The 17,060-nt window shown below is 41.3% G+C and overlaps 1 protein-coding gene and 1 long non-coding RNA gene across 3 annotated transcripts in view; one reads left to right on the top strand and one right to left on the bottom strand.

The window, feature by feature from the left end:
- Positions 1 to 7,138: 7,138 nt before the first annotated feature.
- Positions 7,139 to 17,060, top strand: part of FERMT2 (FERM domain containing kindlin 2) — an 83,982-nt gene continuing 74,060 nt past the window's right edge. The window contains exons 1-2 of one of the 2 annotated variants that reach the window (XM_042989706.1): positions 7,139 to 7,419; positions 7,835 to 8,000. In XM_042989706.1, coding sequence (XP_042845640.1) covers positions 7,844 to 8,000 — 157 coding nt within the window. In that variant the 5' untranslated portion in view covers positions 7,139 to 7,419; positions 7,835 to 7,843. The remainder of the gene's footprint in view (positions 7,420 to 7,834; positions 8,001 to 17,060) is intronic. The other variant, XM_042989707.1, reaches the window with a different exon arrangement.
- Positions 9,576 to 17,060, bottom strand: part of LOC122239606 — a 37,552-nt gene continuing 30,067 nt past the window's right edge. The window contains exon 4 of the long non-coding RNA XR_006218855.1: positions 9,576 to 10,401. This is a non-coding gene — a long non-coding RNA (uncharacterized LOC122239606). The remainder of the gene's footprint in view (positions 10,402 to 17,060) is intronic.

Genomic DNA, 17,060 nt, shown 5'->3' with positions numbered 1-17,060 from the left:
GTAGGAATTGACGGCATGAAGACAGCTTGGCCTGTGGCCTTGCAGTGATCTGCAAGTGGTGACTACACTGTCCCAGGCCAGCGGGTCCCCAGGAGCACCTCTGTGCCTGGGCAAATTGGCATCTGTGCTGTCACCATTGGTTCTCCCTTATGCGCCTTGGAATCTCTGCCCTAGTTGTACTGAAATAATCTCTTAATCATATCCTTCCTTTCTTACATCCTGGCCCCAATCTGACCTCCTGGGAGGGCATCCATTGAACAGCACAATAACCCAGCCAGCCACACCCCCTTGTTGGCTAATACTAAATATTTCTTTAAATATGTTTAGGGACATCCGAGTGGCTCAGTCGGTTAAGCGTCTGACTTGGGCTCAGGCCATGATCTCATGGTTTGTGAGTTCAAGCCCCACATCAGGCTCGCTGCTGTCAGCACAGAGCCCACTTCAGATCTTCCGTCTTCCTCTCTCTCTGCCCCTCCCTCCCTCTCTCTCTCAAAAATAAATAAACATTTAAGAAATAATAAATAAGTTTATGCACGATTTGCTGGGTGTATCCACTTCTATAAGATGGTCAGAGCCTTCCAATAACCCAACCCAAACCTTGGAAACTGGCGTGTATTTCTTCTGTTGTGGTTAGGGCTGTTCCTATTTCTCTGAATCTTTGGAATTATCCCAAAAATCCCAGTGGCATCTTGGTTTAAAGAAACTACTTCCCCGTTATAATTTCCATGGTCTTTATGCATGCTCCGGTCTCCCTTGTTTTGAAAAACTGTCTTTGCTCCTGGGACACCTCCAAATTACCATACCAGTTCTTGTTTTCCTTTCACTGATAAACTTCCCTTTCTCTTCTTCAGCTCCTTGAAACCTGTCTTCAGTCAGCTGTAAAATGATTTTTGCCAGTCTTTGTTTTCTTCAATTACTCTTTATTCTCCTGGACTTCTCTGCATCTTTGATACTACTGACCACCTTTTCCTTCTTGAAATGATTCCTTATTTCCCCCTTTCCCTTCCTTTCCTTTTCTTCCCCCCCGCCCCCCTTCCTTATTTTGGCTTGCCTGACACTGAACTAACCTGATTTTTTTCACCTCTGATCCCTTCCTCAATTGCTTTAGATGACCCCTCTTCCAGCTTCTGCCTTTAGAGAGCAAGTTACCCACGAGTCAGTCTCCTTTGGGGGTTGAACCATCTCTTCAGGCTTGCCCCTGTGCTGCTGATTTTTCTCTGTGATCTGAGCCTCTTACAAGATAGACCGGCTTATGTACCTAATTGCCCTCTAAATGTTTCCACTGGGATATATGGCTCTCACCCCAAGTTCAATATTTCATTTTTAAAACATCTCATCTTCCCCTTGCTCCCTGAAATCATCTCCTTCCTATTTCTGTTTCTCCGCTCAGTCACCCAACTGTTCTTCCTGCCTGATCACCCAAACATAAAAACTTTGAAGCACTTATGACTTTTTTTTTTTTTCAGACCTAGGTTTTAGTCCTGGTTCTCTGGCCGTCAGGTAACACACACTAAATAAGGATAATAATAAAAACTCAGGGTTGTTGTAACGAACATATAAAGTGCATACTACTTAGAATATCAAAAATGTTCAAAAGCTTTTTGATAATATCTCTTTTGGGATTCCCTCCACCCCTCAACCCCTATTACTTACCTTACCAGCCAAAGACTTTTTCTTACATCTAAGTTATGAACAGATTCCAAACCAACTTTCCGGATTCTAGTCCCTCGCTCTTCCAATCCAGCATGCATATTTTTACTGGATTAATCTTATTTCAACATTGTTTTCATGATATTACTACCATGCACGGACTTAAAAAATTTTTTCTTTAATGGTTATTTATTTTTGAGAGACGGAGCCTGAGTGGGGGAGGGGCAGAGAGAGTGGGAGGCACAGAATCCAAAGCAGGCTTCAGGCTCTGAGCTGTCAGCACCGAGCCCCACGTGGAGCTCTAACCCACAACCCATGAGATCATGACCTAAGCCAAAGTTAGATGCTCAACTGAGTGAGCCACCCAGGTGCCCCCACCATGCACTGACTTTTTAATGGCTTGCTGTTTTCTGTCTCAGAGTCTAAACTTCTGTCCTACCTCATCTGGCCTCACTCTATGCCCACTCTTCCCCAAAGCATCTCCTTAGCATTTCCTCCTTTCTTCTCTGTGACTGGTGAGCATATCAAGCTCATGTCTGCCTCGTGATTTCATGATTTCACACACTACTCCTCTCAGTAGGCCTGACTCCATCTACTCCTCCAGATCCAGTTAGATTTCTTTTCTTCATAAAATGTTCCATGACGTCAGTGATGACCTTCTTTTGGAGGTTATCATAGTCCTCGTAGTGGATTTGTACTTCACAATTTAGATGTTAGAGTGATAGTTTTTCTCCCTTCTGATTTTTTTTCATGAATCATTTCTTTAAATACTTGTATACAAATATTGATAATAGCCAAAAGATGGAAACATCCCAATGTCTTTTAAATGACAAAGGAAAGATATTTAGGTTGTTTCCATCTTTTGGCTATTTTTATTTGTATACAAATATTTGTGTGGACATTTGTTTTCAACTCTCTTGGTATATACCTAAGAGTACAATTGCTGGGGTATATGATACTCTGTATTTAATGTTCTGAGGAACTGCCACACTGTTTTTCCAAACAGCTAGCTATTTTGAATTCCCACCAGTAGAGGGCTGCAATTTCTCCAAATCCTAGCCAACACTTGTTATTGTCTCTTTTTTATTATATCATTCTAGTGGGTATGAGGTGTTGCCTCATTGTGGTTTTGATTTGGACTCCCTTGGTGCCTAATGTTGAGCATCAATTTATGTGCTCATTGACCATTTGTATATCCTCTTTGGAGAACTGTCTATTCAGATTTGCTCATTTTAATCAAGTTATTTGTCTTGTTGTTGATTTATAACAGCTCTTTATATATTCTAGATATAAGTCCCTTAAAAGATCTATGATTTACAAAATTTTTTCCCATTTTGTGGGTTCTTTTCTCACATTTTTGATGCTATCTTTTGAAACTTAGGTATATTTTTATTTTGATAAGATCCAGTTTAGTTTTTTCTTTTGTTGCATTTGCTTTGATGTCTTATCTAAGAAGCCATTGCCTAATCCAAGGTTACAACAGTTTATTCCTATGTCTTCTTCTAAGAATTTTATAGTTTAGATCTTAACTTTAGGTCTATGATCAATTTTGAGTTAATTTTTGTATACAGTGTAAGGTAGGGACCTAATTTATTCTTTTGGCATGTGGATATCTTTTATGATGTTTTAAATAGAAGCCTCCTACATTAGATAGATGTTCCTTTAAGACCTTGTGACAGGTGTTACATGTCTACATGTCTGTCTCAGTGCCATTCACTGTACTAAGTACACAATTAGCTACTTTGTGTGAGCCTATGTATGAACTCTTCATATTTTTGTCAAGGACAGAATATTTCCCAAGATGTCATGATGTTCAAAAAAATTTTTCTAGTATCACCCAGCATGGTTTCCTACAAAAAACTGTCTGTACTCCAGAGCAGTAAATACAAGTAAGCACATTTGTTTCCCCTTGAAGTAGAGATTTCATTGCCTATCTCAGAGCCCTCCTTTAGGTCTGTGTGGAAACATCCTCACCCCTAGAAAATCTTCCTCCATTCTAGATTTGCCAGTCCTTTTCTTGTTGTTTGCCATGACCGCCACTTCTACATATTGAAAAAAAAAATGGCCTTTGCAACCTTCCTTCCCATTCTTAGCTCACACTCCATGCCCCTTGATTTCTACTTTCTTAGTAGCTTTACCAGTATGTTCCATTTTTGGCAATCCCTGGGACAAAGAATTCTGCTCACCTGGTATTTGACAAGAATAATTCATTACATTTCATCTTGCTGGCCTCATATGGCATTTTAAAGTGCATTTTTAGCCACCCTTACACATTCATACTCACACAAACCTTCTCTTAGTTTTTCCTATCACCCAACCTCTCATTCTTTCAAGCCCAGTAGATATATTTTGTGTTAACCTTTTAGAAATATAAAGCACAGTTTAAGTAGGTTCAGAGAAAAAGCTGAAGTCAGCCTGTGGATTACCAAGTCTGAGGGCTGCATTTGACGGCAGATCTGTGAGGTATCATTTGGTCTAAATCTAAGACCAGTGCTTGGTACCTTATTTGGATATTGCTGCTTTCAGTGCTTGGGCTGTTCTTCCAAACACTGGAGTTCTCGGCTACTTTTCAGCATGATGTAAGTACCACAAGTATTGCATTGTCTTAGGGCTTCTAGTGGGGGATTTCAGATAAGATTCCACACATGAATACAGTGGAAAACATTAGGTAGAAGTAAACATTGAAGAAATGCACTTGAAAGTCTCACTTGATACACTGGAAAAAAAATTCCCAGTTTCAGCAATTGGAGTCTGACTCTTTCATCTTCAAAACATGCGCCAGCTTGAAATACTCAAAAAGAAGGCCGGAAGAGACCAGCTGCACCCATCCTAATCTAATTATTCCTCCAATGGTACTTAACACGGGGTCACTGCCTTCCTGTGCTCTATACTGCTCAAATATACACTACTGGTTTTCTGAAGAAAACGTCTAAAAGAAAAGTCTCTTGTCACGCTATAATTAATTTCACATGTTAAGAAATGGAGTTGTTATTTACAGCATTAACCATCCTCCTCTGTCACTAAATGTAGGGAACGTTCACAGAAGCGTGCAGTAGTCAGAGCAATAGACACTGTGGTGGGAGGTTGTTCAGAAAGTAACTCACTGGAGAGTGAGAAAAGAACGAGAATGTGGAAACTGAGTGTTAAACGGGTTTCTGAGACATGACAGCTTCGACCAATCTGTCTGAAGGAAAGGGAACATTCAGAAAGGACATGGATATTTTTGGTTCTGTACAGGCGTATTTGAGAAGCAGTAGTTATTTGGAACTTTCTGGAACACTTACAAAAGTCCTTAAGGTACAATTCTTAGTCTCATTCCTGGCTCCATTATAAATCTCTATCCTTCCATTTTCCACCTGCTCCCTCCCTCTCCCTCATTTTGTGCCATTCATAATGCATGCTATCTCATAGTTCTTGCATCCTTATACCTTTCCCCAAATATTTTTAAGATAAGGTGTGGAAATAAACAAACACCTAAAATGTAAAAGCCAGGATTTCTCTGATAATGAGATTTCTCCACCGCCTACACTTCCTTTGATGTTTGTATTGATTTGATGCCAGCATGTTTTCCATTTCCTTCGTTTTCAAGCTAAATTTGTGGGCAATGCAAAGAATTTGAAGTCCCTGCTCTCAAAGAACTCATGTTTTATTTGGGGACATTAAAAAACACAAAAGGAAACCCCTGACAATCCTGCTGTGAGTCCAGTACTTATTCCATCATTGTGAATGTAATGGCATGCACAGAGAAATTGAGATGCTGGATGAAATTTAAGGTAGTGATAGAAAAGTTCTGAATGCAAAGCTTTGGGGTCTTAGAAAATGACGAAGAAAAAAATCTCCCCTGATCTCAACACCCAGACAGCTTCTTAACATCCTGCTGTATTTCCTTCCAGTCTTTTTTCTCTGAATATTTGAGAATAGATAAGCGTGTGATGTTACAGCCACATGTACAGGTTTCTTTCACCCTAACAAGTAATTCCCTATTTTATTAACGTTTTCCTGTATATTTTCAACACCATAATTTACCCAAATATTCCCTCCTCTCTGGACATTCATATTGCTTTCCAAGAGAATTGTCTGGAACCTCCCTCCATGAGTAGAAATAATTGGGAGAGTGGAGAGACTACCGACTTGAGGCATCAATTTCTCCATGATGACTAGCTGAAAATACTGTAGTGGTTTTCCCTATTTTTTATGCCAAACCTCTGGCATCTGAATTTCGTTGCTTTCCTTTCTCGCTTTCACGGGTCCCACCCTCTTCTTGAAGCCTCTAACCTCGTTTCCCAATTGCGTTGATGAACAAAAGGGTTATTTGCCTAGTAGGTTCTTCTTCAAAGTAATTAAAAACTGGGGTCTTTTATGGGCCCTGAGATACCTCAGCTGTGTCTTCCTGACCTGAATTTTTCAAGGCACGCGTTTGCCAACAAGGCAGGTTCCTGAATGGATGTTTCTGAATTGAATGCAATAGTAAATTGGGGAACTGGAAGTAGAGTAGGACGCAGGAGGGGACCTTTTTCTATCACTAGTCAGTCTCAACAGGTAAAGTTCTCTAGTTCTTCCCTGAACCTGCTGGCACCGTTCCTGAGCCATTAAAATTCTTTCAAGGTGTGGCCGAGGGTGGGGTAGAAGATGTTTAGCCATCTAAAAGACTTAGACTGTTACTTCTAAGCTGCGTATAAAGATACAGAAATACAAAAAGCTGGAGCAGCTGGGGAAAGTTTCTGAAAGTACTGCATCCCCCCCGCCCCCCAATGACCATCGTAAGGGTATTTGACTCGCTTCTGGCTGGAGCTTGCGAACGGGTTAACAGCGCAAACTCTCGGGAGTCCAGTAGGAGTTGCTGATTGTGCCGGACATTGCTTGCAAAGCAGTTTTTGTGGTTCGCCTCCCTCCGGGTTTTCTCATTCTTTTGTGGGATGTTCATGCAGCTAGCTGGGCCATTTACTTCCTAAAGTTTTCACTTCCCAAACCCCTCTCCAGCTCCCGGAGGGTGGCACCTCTTCCCGCCCCGAGACTTCGGGACCGGCTCCAGGCGTGGGGAGGGGGCGGGGGACTTTGTTCCCTCCACACGACCTTGCCCTGGGAATTTCCTGTGGCCGTTTCTCACGGACAAGCCCACTTCTCCCGCTGGACGCGCAGACACCCACCGCCACGGGCCCCGGCCAAGCCCGAGGCCCGAGCGCGGAACGCAGCGCCCTGCCGCCCACCGCGCCCCCGCGGGAGGCCGCCCGCGCTCCCCTCGCTCCCCCTCCTCAGGTCCCGCCGCCGAGAGCCCGGATGTTGGATTCAATCCCTACTCCCGGTCCTTCATTTCCATAAAAGGGCAGCGGCACGGCGGGGCTGAGATTGCTGCGCCGCGGGCGCCCCCCGCCTCCCCCGCTCGGCTCCCCCCACCACCGCGCGCGCCGCCCCGCCCTCACCCCGCCCCAGCCCGGGAGTCCGCGCGGCCCCTAGCCCGCGGCGCGGCCGCGGGGGACAGTGGGGGAGGGGGCGAGGCGGTCCGGCCCGCTCGCGACTGCTCGTCCGGGCGGAGGAGGAGGGAGCAGGCGCGCCCAGCCCGAGCCGTCCGACTGAGGGGGCGGGGAGAGAGGGGTGGAGCGCTGGGAGGGAGGCTAGGGGCCGCGACGACAGGACTCCATTAGTCGCTCCAGCCGGGAGGCAGCGCTTCGCCGGCTGAGGAGGGGGTCCGGGCGCCGCCGCCCCCTCGAGCCGCCGCCCCCCGCGCCTGTTGCCGCGCGAGCCCCGGGCCGGGAGCGCGAGGAGCGCGCGGTGAGAGGGGCCGGGACCCCGGCGGGGACCCGAGGGGGAGAGCGGGCGGGGAGGAGGGACGTGGGGCCGGCGGGCGGCGTCGCCCCGCGCCGCGGCGCGGCCGGCAGTACGGCAGGTGAAGCCCGCCGCGGTCCGCTAGGCGAGGGCCGCTAGGCTGGGGCCGCGCGGGGCGGGCGGGCGGCGCCGAGTCCGGCCGAGGGCCGCCGCCGAGCGGGAGCGCGGGCGGCCGCCGGGAAGGGCGCGGGGCGCACTATCCCGCCCGCGCTCCCGCCCCGCCGCCGCGCTCCCGAGGCCGTGCGGAAACCCTCGGGGCCTCCGCCTTCTCCCGCTCCGCGGCGGACCCTGCGAATTCGGTGGGACTTGCCTTCCTTTGGGGGAGTGACGCTTACGAGAGCCATTTCCTCCGTGCTCGCAGGAAGGAGCCATGGCTCTGGACGGGATAAGGATGCCAGATGGCTGCTACGCCGATGGGACGTGGGAACTGAGCGTCCATGTGACGGACCTGAACCGCGATGTCACCCTAAGAGTGACCGGGGAAGTGCACATTGGAGGGGTGATGCTCAAGTTGGTGGAAAAACTCGGTGAGTAGCATCCCAGCCGCGTCAGGATAACGACCTCCAGACTGAGGCTGCGGGGAGGGGGAGGAGGCTGGGGGAGGGGTGGATTTTGGAAATCCTGCTTGGAATCCCGCAAATACTTTGCAAACCTCAAAGGTCTTTCGGTGTTTAAGGAAACAGACTTTTTCACCTTTGTATCTTGTTTTACGTCGTTACTGTTTGAAAATTTCATAATGTAGTGATTCCAGCCTTCCAATTAATAAACTTAATTGCGTAAACAGTTAAAATTGCGAAAACACTCTATTTCTTTGCATTCAGCGACTTCACGTTGAAAGAAATGAGAGAAGTGCGCAAGTTTATGTTGAAAGGGGGACGTTAACAGGGTTATCAAGTTATGGTTATCAATAACTTGCCTTCAGTGTACCTGAATGTTGGCGACATCTGGTATTGAGGATGATGCAGAAATTCTTTGAAGTATGAACTGTACTGGAAAATGTGTAACTTCTGGTGCCAGTATTCTTATAGCTGTGCTGCTACGTGATGGAGTGTATTAAAATGTTCCAGTCATCCACTCTTACGAGGGGTGGGGCAGTGTTTGACTATCTGTAGTCCTGCTTTAAATAAGCTATTTCGAGTGTCCAGTTGTATATTAACAAGCTCATAAAAGAATTTTGTGCTTAAAAAACAGGCATAATTAAACTAATTCGGGACTCAGTATTTGCTTGGGTACAAATGTATATACCACATTGATTTACAACTGACAAGGTTGAAATAATAGGGTATCCAACAATATGGACTGTAAGAAAATTCTGCTGTGCATATTTTGCTTCTGATGGAATTTTCAGTTTTAAAAATCAACTGAAATGTTTGTATAGATGATTTTATCACAAGAGAAATGCTCAGAGGTCCGACTTCCTGAGTTTAACATGCCTTTTGTATGTCTTGCAGTTCTGATAAGGTGAGCTGTGGCACTGCCTTTCTGGGGGGGGGGGGGGGTCTTTATTTAAACACAGCATTTATTCTTCAAGCCACTCTGGAAAATTAGAGAAGTGGTTATTTATCAGGAAACATATTTCTTAACTCAGGGATTGTTGTATACCTACCCTGTAAATTTAGGGAAATAGTGCCCCAATGGAATTTGCAAAATAAGGCCAAAATTCATTTAAGTGGACGTTCTTTGTATATCTGCAGGAAGTTTAATTACTGAAGGACCCAAAAGAAGCTCCTTACCAGGTAGACTCTTCCTTAGGACTGTGCATTGTTGGGCTGAGACAGAGCCCAGGAAAGCGAGCCCCCCTGGGTAGTCCTTTGAAAGTGAGATTTTTGCCCTAGTGTTAATCCAATTAACTGTTGGTTAACATTTTCCTATCTGATTGACTGCACCAATCACTGTTTGTAAAATACTTGTGAATCTTTTTTGTCCAGCACTAGTGTGGGATAATTTAAGGAAGAAAATAACAAATATAATTATTAGTGTTTCCTTTGTTTTCAAAGGAAACAAGCATTTGTATCAGATTGCTTATATATGATCAGTGGACCTTATTAATACACTGGTTTCAATAAGAGATGTTTCTTATTATGAAAAAGGAGCTGTTGAAGGTGACTGAGACAGCTTACAGTTCTTGAAAGCCAGTCTTTTTCTGATGAATAAATAATGACTTCTATATTTATATTGCATTGATTAGAACTGTTTATTGCAGAATCACAGACGTAAATAGAAATATACAGAATAAACTATTTGCAGACAGAACTGATGTTAATATTGACTATAATCTGAATCTTTTCATGTTGATACTTTTTAATTTTTTACGCAGTGAAAGAAGCCCAGCAAAGTAGGAAATGCTGTGTCCGTGGAAACCTTTCATTTTTCTTGAACTGAACCAGTACTGATCTGTTACATTTTGACTTCCAAATAGAAAGTGCTTTTCATCATTATTCTGACTTACCTGTTTGGTAAAAGTAGAGCTAAATGATTTTTTGCTCCTGGTTTTAGGATTAGATTCTTTGAATGGTAAACTATTTTGTTACCTACTGGTACTGAGAAGAGGAGAAATTCAGTAGGGCAGGATCTAAAATTTGCAAACCAGGTTAGTCAAATTAAAAAGGAACTTTCTTCAGAGTTGCTTAAAACTGCTGTGGCTTGCCTTTTGAAACATTGTGTCCCTGAAGGTTTTAAAGGGTGGACTGGGTGGACTTGTCAGCAGCTACAGTAGATGAAAGCAGCTTGCAGAATCTAGATGATAAGAGGTGGATATGGCACAGGGTCATGAGTCTTGGCATTGCTGAGCAGAGATGGACATTTACCAGAATCCGACTTCTATGGCTTTGGAAGTTATGGTACCATAGAACAGAACGTATTGCAGCTTTCACCAACGTCTTCAGATCCCAGATGCCTGTCTGGTGTTCTTCTTACTCTCATCAGAATCTGTATGAATACCAGAAGGATTAAGTTTTAAGGATTTCTTCCTGTGTAACCAGTGATAACAATTATTTCTATGGATTGATACATTGTATGATGACTCCTCCCTTCAAAATTGTATTAAAATTCTGTATGTGGGGCTCCTGTCTGGTTCAGTCTGAAGAGCGTGTGACTCTTGATCTTGGGGTCGTGGGTTCAAGCCCCATGCTGGGTGTAGAGATTATTTAAATAAATAAATATTTTTTAAAAAAATAATAAAAATTTGTATGTATGTGCACATGGAGTATTTTGAGAAGAGGCTTTTTATTTTTTTTATATTTTTTTAATGTTTATTTATTTTTGGAAGAGAGAGAGAGACAAAGCACGAGCAGGTGAGGGGCAGACAGAGAGGGAGACACAGAATTTGAAGCAGGCTCCAGGCTCTGAGCTGTCAGCACAGAGCCCGATGCGGGGCTTGAACTCACGGACCGCAAGATCATGACCTGAGCGGAAGTCAGATGCTTAACGAACTGAGCCACTCAGGCACCCCTAGAAGAGGCTTTTTAACTTTCATTAGATTCTCAAAGAGGTCTGTGATCAGAAACAGATCATGACACAACAAGGTCAGCCTTATTGTGAAGGTATAGTGTTCAGCCCAAACTTAGGTACTTCAATTAAGCAAGCTAAAAAAACTAAATAATGATTCCTTAGTAGTATCGGCAACATTATTTTATTTACTTATTTATTTAAGTTTATTTATTTTGAGAGAGACTGGGGGAGAGGCAGAGAGAATCCCAAACAGGCCCCACATTGTCACTGTAGAGCCTGACATGGGGCTTGAACACATGAACCCCGAGATCATGACCTGAACTAAAACCAAGAGTCGCTGCTTAACCGACGGAGCCACCCAGGTGCCCCGACATGGTTGGAATTTTATAAAGAACTTTCGCACTTAAGGTCATTAAACTATGATTTTTTGATGTCTGACTTTGATTCAAAGATCTGAAAAGCTTCTTTAAATCTTAGTGTAAAACTTATTCTGCACTGACCTTTTAAAAGAAAATAAAGAGTGTATGCTATGAAGAAGCGGGCTTTAGAGAATTATATCCTGATGTCACAGAAAACTTTTTCTATCTATGACTTAGTTTAGGCTGATTTAGAGACATAATCTCCACAGTGGTCCCCTCAATGTTTATACCTTATTCTGAAAATGAAAAATTGTTATTTTTACCTTATTATTTTTTAAAAATCCAGGTTGAAAGCTTCAAATAGAATTTTAAAAATTTATTGTACTTTTTGTTAAAAATAGTTTTCAAACCTGTAGAGTGTTTTTTATTTTAAAGTCAAGAGTTAATAAGGGGTCCCTGACTGGCTCAGTCAGAAGAGCATGTGATTGTTGATCTCAAGGTTGTGAATTTGAGCCCCATGTTGGGTGTAGACATTACTTAAGTAAATACAACTTACAAAACAAAAAAGTAGAGTTAATATAAAGAACATCAGGGATAAGAATTATAAAAATAAGACATCAGAATAAAATGATAAGCTAATTGTATTCAAAACTAAGTTTTGTAAGGAAGAGGCCCAATTTTATGGGATTCCCTTATGTTCCTCTGCAGATCAAGAAATACTAAAACTGTTCTACTCAGTAGTACTCAGAACTTAGTATTGAGGATTCTAAATGCCAAAGAGCTGCTTTGTTTCACTGTGTTTCAGCATCACTTTATAAATGTCTTTTCTGAACTTTTTTTTTTTTCTTTTCTGAATTTCTGTCTACAAGTTTGTGAGTTCACGGGGCTCGAACTCACGAACTGAAAGAGCATGACCTGAGCTGAGGTCAAGATCAAGAGTCCGATGCTTAACCGACTGAGCCACCCAGACACCCCTAGATTGTGATTTCTGAGTTTCTTTTTGCTGTGAGTCTATGAGTAGGAAGAATGTAGAAGTGCGGTTAGATCAGGTTAAAAATCTAGAGAAAGAAAGTACAAATTGGTGGACTCAGGAATAACTAAAAAGAAATATATGGAGTTGACCTAGAAAGTTTAAGGAATGTTTCTGAATGTAGCCTTTAGAAAGAAGTCCTCCTTGCACTGAAGTGTGTTATGTTCTTGGTGTGAATAATAGTGTACATTTATGTTGGAGTTGCATGTTCAGATGGAGTTAAGTTGTGAAGTTAGTGCATGTGACAAAAAAATAGATTTTATTTAAAATAACCTTTGAAAATCTCTTAAAGTGGTTGTGAATTATGTCATACGTTTATTGTCTCCTAGAAGTACAAAGTAGCTAGTTTTTCCTTCAGAAACTTTAAAAATAAATTTCTTTAGTTGAGCACCAGGCGAAGAGTTGGCTTACATTGTGGGATCTGTTGCACAAGAATCCTTTAAATACTAGGAGTGAAGCTTGGCAAGATGCACACAGGGAGAAAGGCATGTGTTAACTGGACAGCTCCATTCTCATACTTGTGCTTAGTGCTCCTTGGGGAAGGCATGTTTATTAGTGAAATGGTGTCTATGCTATTGAAATCCACAGTGTTTTTCCCTGAGGGCTTACGGTTGAATTCATGGAAATAAAATAATGTACATGGTGCAACTTCACTGCATTTATTGTGAAATATATTAAGATTACAAAAAATTGTTAAAAAAATCTTTTGGAATGGGATGGGAGAAACACTCAATGGTAAAATCATACATATTGAAATGGATTGAATTTTGGCTAAGTATGTACTATCTGACAGCATGTCTGCTCTTTTTGGAATACTGTTAATGATCCATAAGAATTGGACATTGGGTTTTATCTGTTTTTAGCAGATGTTAGGCTTCTTAAAATTAAGGACAGTATGTAAATTTTACTAAAAATTGCCATAGCATTAAAAAAGGATGAGCTGTTCCTCAGAAATATTATGTGTTGTTTGCTGCCATGTTTTGTACCCTGTTGTTTTTTAAATGAACCAATACTGTTTGATTCAACTAGAGTTAACTTACAGAGGCACTAAAAATAATGTGTATTTTAAATTCAGTTTCTTAACAAAAGATCTCATTGGAGATGACTAATAGCTATTTAAGAAAACTTAGAGAATATTAATGTTTTACTTTTTATCTTCAACACCTTTTGAAATTTCAATCTTATAAATTCAGTAGTAATAACTGAGTACGGTATAATCTTCACCTAGGTCACCGGTTAGCATCTTGCCATTTGATTTCTCTATACACACATACATTTTTTTGAATCACTTTCAGTAAGTTGCAGATGTCAGAACCCTTCATTCCTGAATATTTAAAATATGTATCACCTAAGAACAAGGACTTTCTCTACGTATTATGTTACAGTTATCGAATTCAGGGAATTAAACATTGATTCAGTCATATTGTCTAATATGCATCTCTATTCAAATTTGCCTCTTGTTCCAGTAATGGCCTTTGGTTTTTTCCATCCAGGATTTCATTCCACGTTTAGTAGTCACTAAACTGTTCTTTACTCACTCTCCTTTAATATACATTGTGGCTATCAAGTGTTGCTAATATTATTACACATTGTTAGGTATAGCTTTCCCATAATGTTGGCTGTCTTCAGACTGTAGCAGATGCTAATGGATACCAGAGTAATAAAAAACAGCATTCTGGGGGCTCAGTCGGTTAGGCGGCCGACTTCGGCTCAGGTCATGATCTCGCGGTCTGTGAGTTCGAGCCCCGCATCGGGCTCTGTGCTGACAGCTCAGAGCCTGGAGCCTGTTTCAGGTTCTGTGTCTCCCTCTCTCTGACCCTCCCCCGTTCATGCTCTGTCTCTCTCTGTCTCAAAAATAAATAAACGTTAAAAAAAAAAAAATTAAAAAAAAAACCAAAACAGCATTCTGCCCCTGCCACTTAACCTGGTGTGTGTGATTTTTGAACAACTAATCTGACCTTCCAAGGGGGTTTTGATGTCTACAAAATGGAAATTAAAAAAACAAAAAACAAAAAAACAAAACACTTTCTCATAGGCCTTGGTGAGAATTAAAAGAGATAATATGTGCGAAAATGCGTTTATAAACTATTAGTGTTATACAAATGAGAGGGGCTGTTTTCTCTGGCATTGAGAGCCCCTGAATATACAGAATGGGGCGGGGGGGGGGGGGGAAGTGGGGGGAGGAAGGGAACTGCTTTTAAAAGGAGTTAAATGTAATCTGGACTATTTAATAGGTTACAGCTTTGAAAACAGAGAATTGTACTCCTCAGAGTTTAGTTTGGGGCTGCTTTGTGTTCTCACCCCCTAAACGAGAAAAATAGCTATCATTCCAGACACACACCTACCTCTTTCAAATGTAATAAAAGCTATTTAACTGCTGTTTTCTTAAGATTTCTGAAGTCAAATGGACCAATAAGTGGATGATGGTATTACAGAGATTTGAAAAATCTATGACCATGAGGTCTTCAGTAGTAAATTAATTCTTTTTATAAGAGCAATGTTTTTTTATTCAGTTATAACAAAGGAATGATATAAAATTGTTTCTTGGCACATGAAAGCATTCAGCCCGTTTAGAAACTAATGAAATTGGTTTTGGAAAAAAGTTAATGTATGCAGTATTTTTATTTAAATAATTATTTTACTGAAATAAAAACCAATAATGCTAATGCTATGGTATGTTACAAAATGGTATATATGCCCTGTGTAAGTGAATATTCTAAAGGAATATTTTTAAATGATTTTTTAAAATGGAGATATGATGTTCTACACTGGATTTGTGGTTACAAATTCATATCCATTATAATTCATTTGTAATGAATTATTTGCATAATTGCATTTATATTAGTTTTTTGTTGATGTTTATCTTACTGAGGTACAATTTACATTACCTTAACATTCATCCTTCTTAGTACAATGTGCTGAGCTTTAACAAATCTATGTAGTCATGTAAAACTACTGTAGTCAAGATACAGGATTTATCTGGCACTCCAAGAAGTTTCCTTGTATTCCTTTACAATCAGTCCATCCCCTTAACCCCAACTCCTGAAAACCCCTGATAGTTTGCCTTTACTAGAATGTCCTATAAATGGAGCCACAGAGCATGTAGCTTTGAGTCTGGTTTCTGTCACTTAGCATAATATAAAATTTTTCTAAGTAAAAATTTTTTTTAGCATAGTACATTTAGATTCATCTATGTGTCATGAGTGTAAAAGCAGTTTTTTCTATTTCTGTGTAGTTTATTGTAGGGATGTTTACCAAGTTTATCCATTCACCAGCTGAAGGGCATTTGTGTTATTTCCAGTTTGGAGAGATTATGAATAGGGCTGCTGTAAACATTAGCATGAACATAAATTTTCATTTCTCTTGGGTAACTACTGAGGAGTGGGATTGCTGGGTAGTATGCTAAGCATATACTTAAATTTATAAGAAACTGCCATCTTTTCGAAAGTGACCACATTATTTTGCATGCCTGTCAGTATTGTATGAGAACTGGAAGAAAACAGTTTGAGAGTTCAATTGCTCTGAGTCTTTCCCCAGCATTGGTGTTGTCAGGTCTTTTGTTTATATTTTTCTTAATTTTAGTCAGTCTAATAAGTATGTAGGGGTATCTCTTTATGATTTTAAATCACATTTCCTTAATGATGGGGAGCTTTTCACATGCGTTTATGCCATCTGTATATCTTTGTAGTGAAATGTCTTCATACCTTTGCCTGTTTTAAAACAAAATATTATTTTGAGTTTTGAATAATTCAAATGTTATTGAGTTTTATGAGTTCTTTATGTATTTTAGATACAAGTCCTTTTTCAGATCTGTGTTTTGCAGTATTTCCTCCCAGTCTACCAGTAGTCATTTCCTTTTCTTAACAGTATCTTTCAAGGAGCAGAAGTTCTTAATTTTGATGAAGTCCATTTTATCAATTTTTTTCTTCTCCGGGTTGAGCCTTTTATTTTATTTTTTTTAAATTTTTTTTTTTAACGTTTATTTATTTTTGAGACAGAGAGAGACACAGCATGAACGGGGGAGGGGCAGAGAGAGAGACACAGAATCGGAAGCAGGCTCCAGGCTCTGAGCCATCAGCCCAGAGCCTGATGCGGGGCTCGAAGTCGCCGACTGCGAGATCGTGACCTGAGCTGAAGTCGGACGCTTAACCGACTGAGCCACCCAGGCGCCCCTGGGTTGAGCCTTTTAAAGTTGTCATATGTAAGAAATCTGCCTAACCTGTGGTATCCAATGGAAACCAATTTGTTACTAATCTACTAGAAAACTTAGTTTTAGTCACAAATACTATCATGAAGCATCTTTGAATAATCAAAGAAAAGTTTCAGAATTTAATGTTCTAGGAATGTTACAGAGGAATTCAGTCTGGGTTCTAATCTTTAATCCCACCACTTAATAGCTGTGTGATTTTTTTTTTTTTTTTAAATCAGAGATTTCAGAGTCTCAATTTCCTTATCTATACAGTATAGGTAAACACAGAACAAGCCTTCATTTAAATTTGTTTCCTTCTCTTTGTAATTTTATTAGAGTTCTTTGATCATTGTTTTTCAAATGTGGTAACTCCTTCAACTAGATGATACACCATTCTAAAATAATCCTGTTGAGGGGCGCCTGGGTGGCTCAGCCAGTTGGGTGGCCGACTTCGGCTCAGGTCACGATCTTGCGGTCCGTGAGTTCGAGCCCCGCGTTGGGCTCTGTGCTGACAGCTCAGAGCCTGGAGCCTGTTTCAGATTCTGTGTCTCCCTCTCTC

The sequence above is a fragment of the Panthera tigris genome, chromosome B3 (genome assembly GCF_018350195.1).
Source record: "Panthera tigris isolate Pti1 chromosome B3, P.tigris_Pti1_mat1.1, whole genome shotgun sequence".
NCBI classification, from domain to species: Eukaryota; Metazoa; Chordata; class Mammalia; order Carnivora; family Felidae; genus Panthera; species Panthera tigris.
Note: the sequence above shows the minus strand (reverse complement) of the source record. Positions and strands in the feature narration are given on the sequence as shown.